At 37.8% G+C, this 16,396-nt stretch overlaps 2 protein-coding genes across 9 annotated transcripts in view; both read left to right on the plus strand.

Moving 5' to 3' along the window:
• LOC102545325 (pleckstrin homology domain-containing family H member 2) overlaps window positions 1-6,534 on the plus strand; it is a 93,174-nt gene extending 86,640 nt beyond the window's left edge. Inside the window, 2 exon segments of the mRNA XM_072960710.1 lie at window positions 923-3,847; window positions 4,362-6,534. Coding sequence (XP_072816811.1) covers window positions 923-1,105 — 183 coding nt within the window. The 3' untranslated portion in view covers window positions 1,106-3,847; window positions 4,362-6,534.
• Window positions 6,535-8,918: 2,384 nt separating this feature from the next.
• LOC140696293 (cytoplasmic dynein 2 light intermediate chain 1-like) overlaps window positions 8,919-16,396 on the plus strand; it is a 43,568-nt gene continuing 36,090 nt past the window's right edge. For all 8 annotated transcript variants that reach the window (XM_072960707.1, XM_072960703.1, XM_072960702.1 and 5 more), the window contains exons 1-2: window positions 8,919-9,019; window positions 10,923-11,040. In XM_072960707.1, the coding sequence (XP_072816808.1) occupies window positions 9,012-9,019; window positions 10,923-11,040 (126 nt within the window). In that variant the 5' untranslated portion in view covers window positions 8,919-9,011. The remainder of the gene's footprint in view (window positions 9,020-10,922; window positions 11,041-16,396) is intronic.

A 16,396-nucleotide genomic window follows, 5' to 3' on the forward strand; every position in this document is an offset into this window, starting at 1 on the left:
TACTTGGAGTAATTTGCTTTATTCATTTATTTAGTGGGAAGAGTGAGGTTCTATGATTAAAATATACTTGTTTCTTTACTACTTTTAGCAAGCTATAGTTTTAATGTCTATAAGTAAAAGCAATAAATAAAAGGGCTACATTCTAACATGTAATTCCAATTTTAGGAAAAAACATGAGAAATTAATTTTTCTAAAACTATAACCATCTTAAAATTGTCAACCAAAAGAGACTACTTTTTTTAGAATTTGAACCTTTAAAAAAATGGCGTATATGTCTCTTAATTAAATCTATACTTAAGTAAAGGCAGATAGTAAGTGCAGATCATGGCACACTCAGTGCTTTAGTTTAAATAAAGAGTTGATAAAATACACTGAATTTCTTATTCATATATTCACAAATGTGGCTTTAAGATAACTGATAGAATTGTATGACTGTCACATTTTCTAATACTGCCACTAAATTTGATTTTTTTTTTAATTATCACTCTTTCTGCTGGCTTAAGTAATGGAAAAATAGGTCAGTGCCTTGATGGTGCTGAACATACAAGTACCCTTGAGCAGCACAGGTATGAACTGCACAGGTCCACTTACACATGGATATTTTTCAACAGTAAATACTACATTAGTACATGATCCATGGCTTACTAACTCCACGGATGTGGAACTGTGGATACAGAATTACCGTGGATACAAAGGGCTACTGTAAAGTTAGGCATGGATTTTTGACTGCTCAGCGTGTTGGCACCCTTAACCCCTGTGTTGTTCAAATATCAACTGTACTGCACTGTTTGATCTGGTTAAAAGGGAATTCTGGTAGCTTGGGCACTTGCAAATGGAGACTTCCCATGGCCAACTCTTCACTCTCTCTTGGAAGTGATGAGAACTTCTCAGGACTATAACACTTCTGCTTTTCTTGTTCTAGATTCTTGAAATCACTCTGTTGATCGCCAGCTACATAAACAACTTCTATCAGCAAAAGGCAGTTCACCATCTCTCTGCTCCAGCGCTGCTCTCAGCTCGGACCCGGGGTCCCCAAGCCAGGGTGATGGGAAGCCAGCCCCTTCTGTCAAGCAGCAGACCAACCAAAGGCCCCACTTTACTCTGAAAGTCAGGGGTCTGAGCATCCACTCCTTTTCCTCCAAGCAATGGCTGCGTCATCTCCAAATAAGTTCATTTACATCTGGCAGCAGGGCACCCAGACAGTAGTATTCCATTCTTTAAAAATAATGGGGGTTACTACTTTATTTGATTCATAAATATTCAAACGAATGCTATTCATGAAACATAAACACAAAATTTTCCCACATACTGATTTTCTCTTAGATTAATTAATTGGGTTAGCATTCATCATTTTTTCCATCGCCTTCTCTGTTGCCATCAGATGCATCATGCCATATGGCTTTTTTCTCTTTTTTAAAAAAATAAGCTAACAATCTTTAGAAAGGGAGATTCAAGGGAGTTTTGCCAAACTCTCATTTGGCAAACCAGTTGATGATTTGGAAATGCTCACTGCCAAAAAATTAAGTACTGTAATTAAGTGGGCTTTTAATTAATGAAACAGTATTTAGAAAGAAGTAGAGTATGCGATGTAAGAAACACCTGCAGGGTGGTGTTGAAGGGTAAATTTTAAAGCAAGAACAGTAAGTCTTCTGGCTCTATGAAGCATTGTGTGAGAAAACAGGAGGTAGGTAACCAGAACCCCTGTGTGGTGTTAGAAAGTGTACCGTGTCACCTTTTCAGATCACTGGAGTGTAAAACTTAAAACAAGACCGTGATTCCTGACATTCTTTGGCTGTCAGCATAACCCAAGTTCACTGGAATATTGCCCACATTTCATTACATGGGTGCTGGGTCATCTTGACCTTGCTTTATTAAATAATAATATCTTTGAAAACAAAGACAACTCTTAAAGCTTTGCGTTATAAAGTCCTTTCTAATTATAGTTTTAAAATAAATTCCCAAAAATATTTTTTAAAAGAAAAGAGAAAGGAACTCTTCTGTCAAAAGAGGTACATTTTAGTTAATACAATCTAGAAATGTATTACTTTACTAAGTTACATAAGTGGTCAGTACATTCCAGTATGTGTCAAAATTAGGTACTTATTGTTCATGATAAAAATGAAACTGTGATAAGACATGAAAATTATATTGTAAAAATGTTTAATTATAGAGGTAATCATGAGTATACTTAATTTTATTTATGTGTAGAATATTTTATATTTATATTTTGGACATATATTTATCATTTTGTGTGTGCTATTTTTTAACCAATTTGGAAAAAAAAGTTAGCTGCTGAATTAATTTGTTGGCAGAGCCTTCATGTTTTCTCTTTTGCTGCTTTCTCCGTATGGCAGTGTCCTGTTCTCACACCAAGCCTTTTTAAAATGTTCCATCCAATGTTAGCATCCTTAGAAAGGACAGAGCCAAGAAATACACTGATCAAGTAAAATTTTGCTTTTTGGTCATGACAAAGGTCAAAACCCCCATAGAAATAGATTTCCTTTTACTATTTCCCCTAAATCTTTTGAGCCCCAACCATCACTGTGTAAGCAAATTAATTTTTGAGAATCAGCTGGCTACCAGTTTGGTGACTCTCAGGAGTCTTTTGGCTGGGATACAGTAGAGTTTCTGAGTTCCCAGAAAACCATTTCATAATCATTGGTTGGTAAGCCAGAGGCTTGGCAGAGTTGTTACATATGTGTGAGGACTTTATTCTCAGGCAGTAGTTAGTTCACCATCTGGTAAGTGCGCCTCCAAAATCTTCTAATTTAACCAAGTAGTGAAGGCTTAGCTGAAACGGTAGTACCCTAGACTTGGCATTTATTTTTGATAGAGAGCAGAGATAAAATATTTTGATGGAAAGAAATCAACTTTCTGTAACTGATGATGTGAAAATTTTATTTTCTGGGAAATTACTTATATAGCCATTTAAAAAATTCAAAGTATGTTATTATGATTGGTTACAAGAGAATAATGTTACATGTTTAATTATAATATTTGTCTCCTATCATTTTCTTCCCTTTCAATCATAATAAATGATTTACAAAACCCATTTCAAGCATTATCTTTTGAATAATCTTCAAGAAATACCTAATGTTTTCATTGTCAAAGCTGAGGTGTACTACTAGTGAAAATGGTAGTTATTACCTCCTTCTCTTGCACTCCTGCTTTGTCTTCAGTGTTGCTTTGTTTTATCCATATAAAAGGAAGCTCTTTTGGCAAATTGTAATTTTCATATGTATGTACGCACATTGACACATGTACGATATGTGTGAATCATGAGGTTCTCCCATGATTTCAAAAAATTTTAATGGAGCTTATTTCATATAGGTGAGTTGATTAGACTGTGTTCTAAAAGTTTATCTTAAGTGTTCTGGATTTGTGTGTGTGTGTGTCCTTAAAGTCAAATACTGCCATAGTTCAGAAATGAGTTTAACTCTCAATTTGAAAGAAAAGGCAGTTATAACTTACAAAGAGTCTTTGCTTGAAAAATGTGTTTATTAGTGGTTGTTTGGACATTTTTTTCCATAGGAAAAAAAAATACATGGTAGTCATTTTCCTAGAACAATACTTGTAACCCATAATTGTACTGAAGTATAATCCTGAAGAATTAACCATATTAACCATATTTCTCTAGAAACAGGCTTTATGTGTTCCTGGGATGCCAAGAACGCATTTCACCTGTCTACCCATCCCCAGCTGTTGTGGAATTTGGACTTCCTCAATGCAGAGTCTCTGGGCTGATTCCTGTGGAGCAAAGGCTCCAGAAATGAGGAGACTAAGGAAGAGAAAGTGAAGAGCAGGAGTAACAACGTGGAGAAGCTTTTCTGCTGACGGGTTCATGCAGGTATTGCCTCTCCTCTCAAACTTCCCTCTATTTTCTCCCTACGAGAGCAATTTTAAACTCCAAATTAAGGTAAACTCTGTACATAGAGATTTAGGGTGAAATAAGAGTTGTCCATATTTCACTGAGACCAAGACTCAAGCTCTTCTTGGGCATTTAAGTGGGAAGGTCAGTTCTAAATGAAGAGTTGGTTGGGCCTGGGCAGAGGCTAAGGTGAGGAGATGAGATAAACACTCGCTCTATAGTATCATTTTCCCTATTGAGCTTAATTTTACCTAAATTGAACATAGTCACAGTGATTCTGGAGGCACATTTATAATCAACATCAATCCAAAAACCTTCATTGGATGCTTTTTAAGTATTTCTGGGTCCAATAATAGGCAGGAAACAAAAACTTTTAGACGGGCAACATCTATTAGCAAATAACTCCAAAATAAGACATAAATGTTCACCCCAGCATGGGAAATACAGTTCCCTTCCTTCCAACACTTCGCTAACATAATTTTCTAATTCGCAGGGTTTGTGGGGGGAGTGGCATCCTTTTCTGAAGGTGTTGCTGGGTTCTATTGGTGGCTTTATTAAAATCAGAGGATTCTTCAAAAGCAACAAAATAAAAAATAGATAAATGGGACTACATCAAACTTAAAAACTTCTGCATGTCAAAAGAAACAATCAACAGAGTGAAAAGGCATCCAACAGACTGGGAGAAAATAACTGCAAAGCATATATCTGATAAGGGGTCAATGTCCAGAATATATCAGCATATATATAGTTTAACAACAAAAAGCAACCTGAGTAGGAAATGGACTTGAAGAAAGAAGATACACAAATAGCCAATAAGCACAGAAAAAGATGCTTGCCATCGCTAATCATAAAGGAAATGCAATCAAAACTACAATGACATATCACCTCATACCCATCAAGAGAGGCCACTCACTATCAAAAGAACAGAAAACAAGAAGTGTTGGAGAGGATGCAGAGAAGTTGGAACTCTTGGCACTGTTAGTGGAAATGCAAAATGGTACCACCATTATGGGAAATGATATGGAGGTTCCTCAGAAAATAAAAAATAGGATTACCATATGATCCAGCAATTCCACATCCAGGTATATATCCAAAAGAACTCAAAGTAGGATTGCAGAGATATTTACACACCCATGTTCATCACAGTTTTATTCATGAAGCAACCTAATGTCCATCAACAGATAAATGGATAAAGAAAATGTGGAATATACATACAATGATGTATTACACAGCCTTAAAAAAGAAAAATCCTATTAATGCATGATTTTTAAAAATGAGAATTTCATCTATAATTGTTTAAAGATGTAAAAAAAAAAAGGGAAGAAGGAAATCCTATCACATGCTACAACCTGGATGAAACTCAAGGACCTTATGCTAAGCAAAATGTCAATCAAGAAAGGACAAATATTGTGTGATTCCACTCATATGAAATATCTACAGTAGCCAAAATCATAGAAGCAAAAACTAGGGAAGTAGTTATCAAGGATTGCAGGAGGGGGAAGTGGGCATTAATGTTTAATGGGTATACAATATCCACGCTGCAAGATGAAAAAGTTCCAGATATCTCTTGCATAACAATGTGACAACAGTTAATATTACTGAACTGTACACTTAAAATAGCTAAGAAGGTAGATGTTACGAGTTTTTTACCATAATAATAAAGAAATCAGATGACTCTTCAACAGTGGCAGTGGCTGGAAAAGGCTAATTCCCTGTCTCACTATGTGGACCTAAGGAATCCCTAGCAGAGTCCCTGAGAACTGAATGTTGGGTAGTTCCAGAGATGGCTGAGAAGTGATTAACTTCCTCAATTTCTAGAAAATACTATGAGCTTATCAAACTCCAGTAAGTGTTGCCTTTTATGAAAGAAAAGTGTATAGAAAATGAGTAACCTTGGAAAAGCTTAAGGAGAGTTATTAGCTTTGGGATTATGCACAGATTATAAGATTTTTTTCCCCCTGGGATAAAGTGAGTATCATTAACACTGATGTCATACCCCCACTGTTCTACTGGAACTTTTTAATGTAAGATTACCAGTGACCCACTAACTGCCAAATCCAGTGGACTCCAGATGATCCAGCTGGTATCTCAAACTCACCATGCCCTCAAAACCTGGTTCTTTGACTCTGTGCCCCCAACAATTGGTCAACAGTATCATCAACTCATCAGTCACCCAAGAGGGAAATACTGACTTTTCTTCCCTTCCTCAAGCCTTCACTTTCTGCTCTCTAGTAACTATATTAGCCAGCACTGATTTTGTTGTAAATTCGAAAATTCAACTTGAACTAACTTAGACTAAAAGGAGAAAGCTTATTACAAGGATACTAGTATGTATCACACAATCAGAGAGCTAAGCAACCAAATCCAAAGAAAGAGGAAGACACGAGCCTCAAGGACAATCAGAACCATGAGATTTGAGCCAGTACTTTCTCTTGACATAGCTCTGCGTCTGCTTCCTGTTCCCTCACCACAACATAGCTTCTGTATTTAGCAGGAAATATGGCAGTTTTCTCCAGAGAGGGAAAGACTTCATTTTCCTAATTCTAGCTTGAAAAATTCCAGAGACGGACTCTGATTAGTCTAACTCCTGTTAGGTGTTTACTCTGAACCACCTGAAACATTCATATTAGAAGAATGCATAAGTAAATTACTAAAAATCTATATAGTGGAAGCTTATGCAGCCATCAAAATTATGTTTATTATGGGTTTTAAAAAAATTGATATGGGAAAACACATGTTAAAACCAGAATGTTAATGAACTTTATAGTAAAATCTCAACAATGTGAGAAAGATTAGAAAAAATTAAAATGAAATACATCAAAACGTTTAATAGTTGTTACTTCTGGCATTTGCTTATTATACCCTTTTTATTTTTTCTATATACCTTTTTTAAAATTTATTACAATAAGCTTATATAACTTTGAAAACAAGGGGAAAGTGTAAGAACTCTGTCACTTTCTGGGCAATTGTTAATAGCCTCCATATGGGCTTCCAGATGCCAAAGCACCCTTCACACAGCTGCAAAAAATTACCTCACTGATGCAGGCTCAGTCACGGCACACTTATTTGAAATCTTATTTGGTTTCTCATAACAACACAGTAAAATCCAGACTGCAAGATCTTTCACTGTAGCTCAGTCTACCTGCCCAGTTTGGTCTCCCACCTTGGCGCCACCCTTAACTAGTCACAGGTCCCCATATATGCCCTGAACACATTTTTATCCTTCTGCACTGTTGCTCATCTTATCCAGCAAGCAGTGTAAAATTGTCTCCTCTTTATCACCACCATTGAAATCTGTGAGTCTTCTTGGGCTGATCCAGCACGGGAGCTCAGATCTTTGTATATTCTTACCTTAAGAACAGTTTTCATCTACCCAGTGAAGTCACTTTCTCTAAGTATGAAGCCTCAGGAGGCATAAGGGTAGAAAAGGGAATTCACCTGCTCAATCAGATCAACTGAATCAACTGAATTACTCCTAGATCAGTGCTGGTGATCAGGGCCCAGCCAGATAATTTTCACCTTCCTTGTTATCAGGCTCCCTGCTTCAACCACCTTTCCCAGTTATCCGCACAATTATAACTTTAAAGTGCCAGTCCTGTGCCTGGTACAGAGCAAACACTTGGCAAAATGTTAGCTGCCATTACTGTTAACCATACCAACAGGTCTTCTGAACTAACATGCAAAGGGAGTCTAAAGTTCCAGAACCCAAATCATTACGATTCATCACAACTTCTCCCACATCAGTTTGTGAGTTTATAGGCTGGCTAGCCCCAGGATGTAGATGCTGAGTTAATGGTAGAATTAGCAATATCCCTTGCTATCAGCCTTCCTTCATTGAATGCTACTCCATTACTTCCCTTCCTATATGCAACTGTAGTCTTCTCTGTCTCCAGAATGCACCTAGATGTTGGAAGAATTTTGTCCCCAAAGATTTTATCTGAAATGAATGCCTTGTTTTTCCCTACCAACCATCTACTTCATTTCCTTGTGTTTCTTTGTTCAAAGTAGCTGATTAGCAGTTTACCACATGATAACAAGTGTTAAGCACTTATAATGTGTCAGACACACGTAAGTTATGTTTTACATATACTTATCTTATTTAAAACTCGTAATTTCCCCTTGCTTTACAGGATCAGAAACTAAGGCTCAGAGAAATTGAATAATTTATCCATTGTGGCAATGTGGTAACTTAACCAGTGTGGCTGAGTCAGGACTTAAACCTAAGTCTACCTTTCTCCAAAGCCCAAATTCTTGAACATTACACCATGGAGACCGAGACAAATGGCAGAAGGGTGGAGGGGGAGTTTCTCCTTCAAATATTCAGGACATCTTGGGCTAAAGAACCTGGGTCTACCAGCATTCAAGACAGATCAAACACTGTCACTGCCATGAATGTTTCACCAACTGTTTTAGGCATAGTCACTTGTTCTTATGTAAATTGTACCTCTCTGCAATAGCGTGTATCACTGGCTTCCTTTTGGTAGCTATACTTAGTCTTTCTCAAGGTTAGGGGTCTTCATTCCTTATTCTGAGTAGCACATAGTCTTGCATATAGCAATAACTCCATGTTTGATACTGATTTGGAGATAAAGTAAATGGAGTATTCTGGACATGTATTTGCTTTCTTAGCTTATTAATAAATGATGTGCTATTGCATAAAACCCAGTATAACTAAACAAGCAGAAAGTTGGAAAGTACTGAAATGGTAAATATTTTTTGCCTCTAATAAATCATAGAATACAGCTCAGGAGATTTTTTTCACCCTCCATTCCCAAATTGTTGCTATTAGGGAATAAAAAGTAATTAGAGAGGGCAGAGACCCTTGGCATGCAGTCAGTACTTTCAGTGGAATATTTTTTGAATAAAAGAACACTTCCAGCCCAGAGCTTTTAGGTCCCGGTTTTATTACCACCGTATCTCTCTCAAGTCTTGAGGGAAGAAGCGGGGGATGTGTTTTGGAAAAAGAACGCTGAGAACTACATTTCCCATGATGCCCGTCATTCGCACGCAAGCCGTACTTGTGACGTCGCTACCATGGCAACCCAGGAGCCTGCGCTACCGGACCGATCTCCGAGTTCGCGGTCCGGTTGATTCTAGAGTGGGCCTTACGCGGCGACCACGATCCTGGGGCAGCCAAGCCACTATGCCCAGGTATCCATCTCTACAACCCTGCTTGCGCCTGGCTTACGCTCCCCTCTAGAGCCTCCCCTCTTCCCCAACCCACTTGGAAGGGATGGGCGTTGAGGAGGAGAGGCGGCTGGAGGTAGTTGCGGGGGTGGGGTGGTAAGAATCCATGCGTGACGGTGGAAGTAAATTGTGGGTCTGCCCTGCTTGCAGCTCTTGTCTGGATGGTCAAAGGGCCGTAGGCACTATCCTTGAGAATGTGGATTTTGAAATAGGTGGAAAAGTTACCCAGGTGAAAAAGTTAAGAGATGTTGAAACATCATTCAACTCTAATCATTCACTTAAATAAGAGTTTCTCACGGGCTACGGAATGTTCTAGAAGCTGGGTTTCAGGCGGTGAGCCAGACCACAAAGCCGCTTCCTCTGGGACCACCCCTCCGGGTGCAGGGGTTCACAACAACCATAAATGAGGGGAAACTTGTGAAAGCACTCCGAAAAATGTAAGATGACATTTAAAGGCGCGTTGGGGTAGGATTTTAATCACCTATTACCATTTAGCTTTTCCCTTATATGATGTCAGTTTTTAATTACTAGTTCTCAAGACCATACCTAAAACTTTTATGAACCACTTATAAGGACTTAGGTGGGGGTGGGGAGGAGGGGAGTCCGAGAGTCCATCATAGAGCAGGTTGAGTCTTTTTTTCTCACACTGGATCCACGATGTGATCTCCATTAAGTTTATGGACCTTAAAAATTGTCAGCTTCCATTCAGCATGTAATTGGTTACAGTTATAAATATTTCCACCAGTGGCACGACTGGTTACAGTAAGTCCTTCCCTCTTTTCTTCTGGGAACTTGGAAAGCAGGTAATCACATTATGAAGAAATGGTGTGTAATTGAGGAGCAAGCAGGCCCGGGCTGAGGGCCTCACCTGTGAAATAATTGTGTGTATTTTAATGCAAACATTTAGAGTCACTTATTTTGATTTTTTGTAACTCCCTTTTTTATTCCTGGTTCTTTAATGATAATAATGATAAACACTCAATAATTTTAGGTAATTTTCGGTAATTATATATAGGCCAAACACTAACCTAAGTGAATTATCACGTTTTAACACTCATGACAATGCTGTATAGTTGGTATTCTTTTTTAAGCAGCATTTTAGAGATGGAGAAACAGAGATGAGCTTGGGGACTAGCACAGAAGTTTGCATATATTAAGTGTTCAATAAATACTTGTTAAATTACTAAAGGAATGAAGAATCCAGAGAGATTAGGTAGCTTGCCCAATTTGGCATACTTTATGTAGAAAGTAGCAGATTCGAGCTTATATCAAATCTTGCTCATTTTTTTTTTTAGTTCAATACTCCGTATTTCATTTAGGCTTTACTTTTAAAAAAAAGATATAATCTTATTTGTATAAAATATTATATGTATGTGGACTAATGAAAGGATGATTTTCCAAAGTGATTTTCAGTGATTTTTTTCCCTTTCTTTATATTTTAAAAAAGAAATCTTGAGCCAGAAAATATAATTAAAAACAAAGAAACGAGTTCCAGGGAGCAAAGATTATGTGACACATTGGTTTTGCACGTTCACCATTTTCCTAGATGTTGGTGGTTTTCAAGTTGTACATTTCCAAAAGTCATGGTACATTCATGTGTGTGTGTGTGAGAGGCTAACACAGCTTTCAGCCTTGCCCGGAAGCCCTCAAATCCGGGTGAAAAAGGCTCGGTTTATCATTTTCCTGTTTCTCTGATGCACAAAGAAAATGACTAATCCTCAGAAGTTTTATCAGCTTATGGTCCCCTCAAGATAATGTCGATTTATTTCACAAATTTGACTGAAATAAAATTCCTCTGAGCTTGAAATAAATTTTAGGAAGGATTCTTTTTGTTTCTCTAAACTTTGGTTTTCTGCCTCTCTTACAGTGAAACGCTCTGGGAAATCGCAAAAGCTGAAGTGGAAAAACGGGGCAGCAATGGAAGTGAAGGTGATGGAGTTGAAATTGGAGAAAAGTCTGTTTTCTTCATTGGCAGTAAAAATGGGGTAATGCATTTTTTCCAACCTTTTCTTCCCCCAAGTTTTGTGATGATTTAACAACCAGTGGTAAAATTTATTTTAATACTTTGGTGAGAATTTAGATACTCCAGCTCTTTAACCAGATGACCAATCTCTGGCTGGCTGGTTGGATCTGGCTGGGTGGGTGGGGACCAACATCCAGCCTGACTCTTGTCAAGCGGTGTGCCCTGACCTGGATCACAGCATCCCGGAGGAAGAGGTGCTTGTTTCTGATTAGACAGCCCAGAGAAGTCTTCTTTTCCCAATTTGCACAAAGGAGCCATAAATACTCTTCTCATGGTCATGTTTATAGATAACTTGTACAACTGAAACAAGCGTATAGACGATAAAAATATGAACTATATAGAGTATAACGCATTAAACATTCACTTTTCTTAAACTAGTGTCACTAGACACTGAAGGGAACTTAGTGATAGTCTTGTCTTCTACAGTAGGGGTCTTTAGCCTGGGGTCCTTGGAGGTATTTAATGGGGGTCCATGAACTCCTTAGAAATGCATGCAGAATTGTGTACAATTGCACACCAGTGTCTTTTTTCTTTTTAATGGGAAATTAGATTCTCCAGAGTTCTAACATCTCCCCAAGAGGTTAAGAACCACTGCAAGCAGTGTTTATGTGGTCTAGGTTTGAACACTTCCAGCAGTGGGGGTGTTCCCTTTCACAAGGCAGCCTGTTTCAATTTTTGTTATTAGAAAATCCGAGTTACAAATCCTTATTACTAGAAAACCACTGTCTGTTTCATTGTAACTTCCACCCTTGGTCCGAATTCTGACCTGTGAAAGTATAGGAATAAGTCTAATTCTTCTACTTGTTAAACCTTCAAATATTTAAAAATTGCCCTTCAAATAGTGGCAACCACCTTGTCTCCGAGTCTTTTTCAGCTTTAGCATTTCTTTCAGCCATGCCTCTGTCATGAACTCTCTGTCAGTCATGGATTGTCTTATCTGCCATGATTCTAATGTGTATTTCTCAGGATGGAACAGAATTTTTGAGGTTTTGCTTAACTACTGTAGAAAGTGTAGATAACCTTCTGTGTCATGGATGCTATATGTCATGGATTGTCTGTCTGTCATGATCTGGTAACTCAACTGGAATTATTCTAATGTGAAATTCTCAGAAGAGAACAGAATTTTTCAGGTTTCGCTTGCCTACTGTGAACTAGGGCAGGTCTGTCAGCTTCTTTTTCCAGACGTTTGTGCTCCTGTCGTTGTATTGAAAAATGTTGGGGAGAGTATAGCTCAGTGGTAGAGTGTGTGCTTAGCACGCATAAGGTCCTGGGTTCAATCCCCAGTGCCGCCATTAAAAAATAATGATAATAAACAAACAAACAAACCTAATCCCCCCAAAATAAATAAAAATAAAAATAATTTTTTAAAAATGTTAGTAATCCCATAACCCTGCTCACTAGGGCTAAGCTTGGTCTCTGCAAGTCGTTTCATTTATGCTGTTGTCCTTTATTGTATTCAGTTGGATCCTTTGTTACAGTCTTTTTTTTATTATTTTAAATTTACTTTTATTAAAGTAATTCATGTATGTAGTTTAAAAATTTAAAGATTATCAAAACGTGCATAAGTAAAATAACAAACCTCTCCACATTGTTCAGAATCTCTCCTCAGAGCCACTGTTTTCATATCTTTTTACTGTTTCTTCTGTAAGTTACTTCTGTATTTCTGAATAGTGTGCTTCTGGGCTATTCCCAGACTTTCAGTGTTAGACACTGCTGAATTTCTGATAATAGTAGAAGAGTATTTTACTATCCTATTTCTCTCAAACTCCTACCTCCAGCTACATTGTTGTTATCATTCTAAGCTAAATCAATATTCAGTGTTAATTTAAGTATCTAAATTGTTTTGCTGTTGTGCCAAGTTCAGAACTATGATTATTTCCTTTCTCAAATAACTTTTTCCTGAAGTTTAAAACTTTTAAAATTTGCTTAGTTTTCATATGTACCTTAGTTTTTATATGCATTGCCCCAAACTTTTAAAACAACAAACATCATCTCACCCAGTTTCTGAGGGTCTGGAATCTCAGAGCACCTTAGTTGGGTGGTTCTGGCTTAAGAATTTTCAAAAAGTTATAGTCAGGATGTCATCAGAGACTAAAGTTCTCTCTCGGCTCAGCTGACCTTGAGACTCGGTTTCCAAGCTCATTGACATGGTCACTCACAAGAGGCATCAGTTACTTGCTGGCTGTTGGCCAGAGGCTTTAGTTCTTCACCATGTGGACCTCTCCACAGGGCTGCTTACAACATGGAAGCTTGCTTCATCCAGAATGAGAGATCACAAGTGAGAGGGTATCTAAGACAGAGGCCACAGTCTTTTATAACCTAATTTTGGAAGTGACATGCCATCACTTCTCCCATATGCTAATGGTCACAAAGACTGACTGTGGTCCAGTGTGTGAGGGGCTACATGTGGCTGTGAATACCAGGAGCTAGGGATCATTTGGGAACATCCTTGAAGCTGGCTCCCAGGGTATCTGTTGCTAATGCCTTCCACAATCCCCTGTAGACAGTCAATATAATTTTTCATGTGGTCAGTTGAATCAAATCATATGAAAGTTCCCCTCTCCAGCCAGAGTCCTCCCATCTTTGAACCTTCTGTGCTAGTCTGTACTGGTTATTCTTGGGGACAGCTACCTGCACAGCTACCATCCCTCCCCAACATCCTGGGGACTCCCTTTGCCTCTTTCTTGTGTTGGAGCTTCAGTTTCCTGGATCCTGTGTCTTCCTTCTTCTTAGTTTGCTTACTTATCTTTGTGGAGCACATTCTTTTGTAGTTTCTTGGGAAAGTATACATGAGAAGTAAAATTTATAAACCCTGCATGTCTAAAATACCTTTATTTTACCCTAACTCCTGATGGAAAGTCTGTCTAAGTATAGAATTCTGGGTTGGAACGAGTCACTTAATCTCTCTCTAATGCTAGTTTCTGTGTGGGTCTGAATCATTTCCTTTGGTAAAGATGGAAAACTCAATTCAGACTGCCTTAGGCACGATCTTGAGTAGTTGATAACTGCGTACACTATTTCTACTTTACCTATATTCCTCTTATGATGTCTATCATGAAATATCCTATGTGTAATTCATTTCATATGGTCAGGCAACAGTCTCTGGTATATTGTCATGGGATTATATATGTTCTGCTCATTCATTTTCATTCAGATGCATTTTTTAGTGAAGTATAGTCGATTTACAATGTTGTGTTTAAATATCTTAAGTCAGATTCTAAGTAAGTTAGTATCTTAAAAATATTCATATTTTGGATTCAGTTACTTCACTTTTAGGAACTTCATTTAAAGAATAATTGAATTGTACCAATGATGTTTGTCAAAGGGTTGTTTATTGTAGTGAAAAACATGGGGGAAAAGGACAGCATATCCATTGGAACACTTTATAGCACTAGCTGTAAGTTTCTGTTTTGTTTAGCCAAGGATACAAAAGGTTTTGAAAGTGGCCATACAGAGCTGGAGCAGATGCATCATATCTGCATGCAGCTTTGCTTAGCCCACAAAGTTCCTGCGAGAGACGCAGAACTTCTGGTGACACTGTCTAAAAAATGTCGAGGCTTACAGATCCAAGATGCCACAATTCATGTAGTATCATAGCCCATTCCTGTTTGGGGTTCATATTACAAACCTCCTTCAACTTACAGTGGGATTGCATTCCAGTAACACCATCATAAAGTTGAAAAATCATAAGTGAAACTATCCTAAGTCAGGACCATTTGTTTTATTATATTATAAATAATACCATTTTATTTCTGCTCTTCATGCTTCTACCTAAGGGCATGTTAACAGATGTGAAGCTTTTAGGAACTAACTTCTGCATCAGTAAGGCAACATCTTTAACAGGCCGCATCAGTGCCCAGGTAGCCCAAGCACCCCTGTCTCTGGCTGCGTCTCAGAAGGATGGATGGATTTTTGAGACCACACACTAAAGCTGAAGAGTTATTACTGTGGGGCTTCCTGAAGAAGTGGTTAGAGAATGCGTGGTTTGTGTGTGTGATTTTGGAAGTGGCACAATTTCCAGTAGTGAAATGGTTCGATAGAACCTTAAAAGTGACGTGTGGCAGAAGTAGAGTGAAGGAAAAGGTCTCTTGAGGAGGCAAAGGCACTGAGAGGTTGGGGTCTTAGGTGGGTTGCCCATGCCTATGTGGGTGTAAAGTTTTTTTTTTTCATTTTTCAGTTTTATTAGGTAGAATTGTTACAATGTGACTGCACATATACAATGTATTGCATATAAATACATATACACAATATACTGCACATTTAAAAAATTACATATATGTACTGTTCATTATTTCTAAGAACATTTAGAGCTTTAGCTTTTTAAACTTACATAGTTTTCAAAGGAATGAAGCCAACCACAAAATAAGAATTAATTCAAAAAGATACACACACTGTGGGTGTGAAGTTAACAAGACCAATGACAGTGGCTGAGAGGGACGGGGAGACTGTGAGCCGAAAGAGACAACAATCATGAGTGTAGACTGATTTAAGCCTCTAAGGTTTATGCAAGAGGAGGGAAGCAGAGTAATTGTTCAAAGGTGGCACTGGGAGCAGGGAGGGCCCTGAAGTACATGGGGGTGATGAGAATAAAGACTGCAGAGGAAATGGTCCAGAAACAGCCATGTTTTAGTTCAGGCTGATAGGTATAGAGAACATTCTGAAGAAGAAGTTGAGGGAAGGGCAGTTTGTCTGTACCATGGAGCTGGAGCTGTAGAGTGGAAGGGTTTTAGAAGGGAGGGGATTAATATGCCAGATGAAGGGGTGTGTAGAGGATTATGGGATTAGAGCTGCAGTGAATTTTTAAAATTTGGATCATTATTTTAATGATAATCTAAAAATTGATTTCCGTGTCCAGAGTTGAGTTTATTTGGAATTCCCCCAAGTAGTTCTATACGTTTATATGAAATTATAATAAAAATAATTTAAATCAACACTATTGGACCATGAGAATTTGAGAAAATTGTCTAGAAATATCTAAGATTCCTTCCAATTCTAAAATATGGTTAGTCTGTATACTTTCTTGTACATAGAATACATTAATTTTTAGGTATTGTAGTCCTCATTTATTTAACACTACTTGTGACACATGTTTGGTGTAGGATAGAAAATCCTGATTATCTTAAAGAAATTAATTACCTAGAAGTTTATCACCTGGAAACATTCACTATTAACATGTGATGTCTCTCTAGATTTATGTGTGTTTATTTTTCTATATATATCTATGTATGTGCATCTCAGAGAAGTAGGAAAAGATTTACTTTTAATTGGAAAACTGCGTCATGCCAATCTATTATGCATGTCTTACCTTGTCAGTATGT

The sequence above is a fragment of the Vicugna pacos genome, chromosome 5 (assembly GCF_048564905.1).
Source record: "Vicugna pacos chromosome 5, VicPac4, whole genome shotgun sequence".
NCBI lineage: Eukaryota > Metazoa > Chordata > Mammalia > Artiodactyla > Camelidae > Vicugna > Vicugna pacos.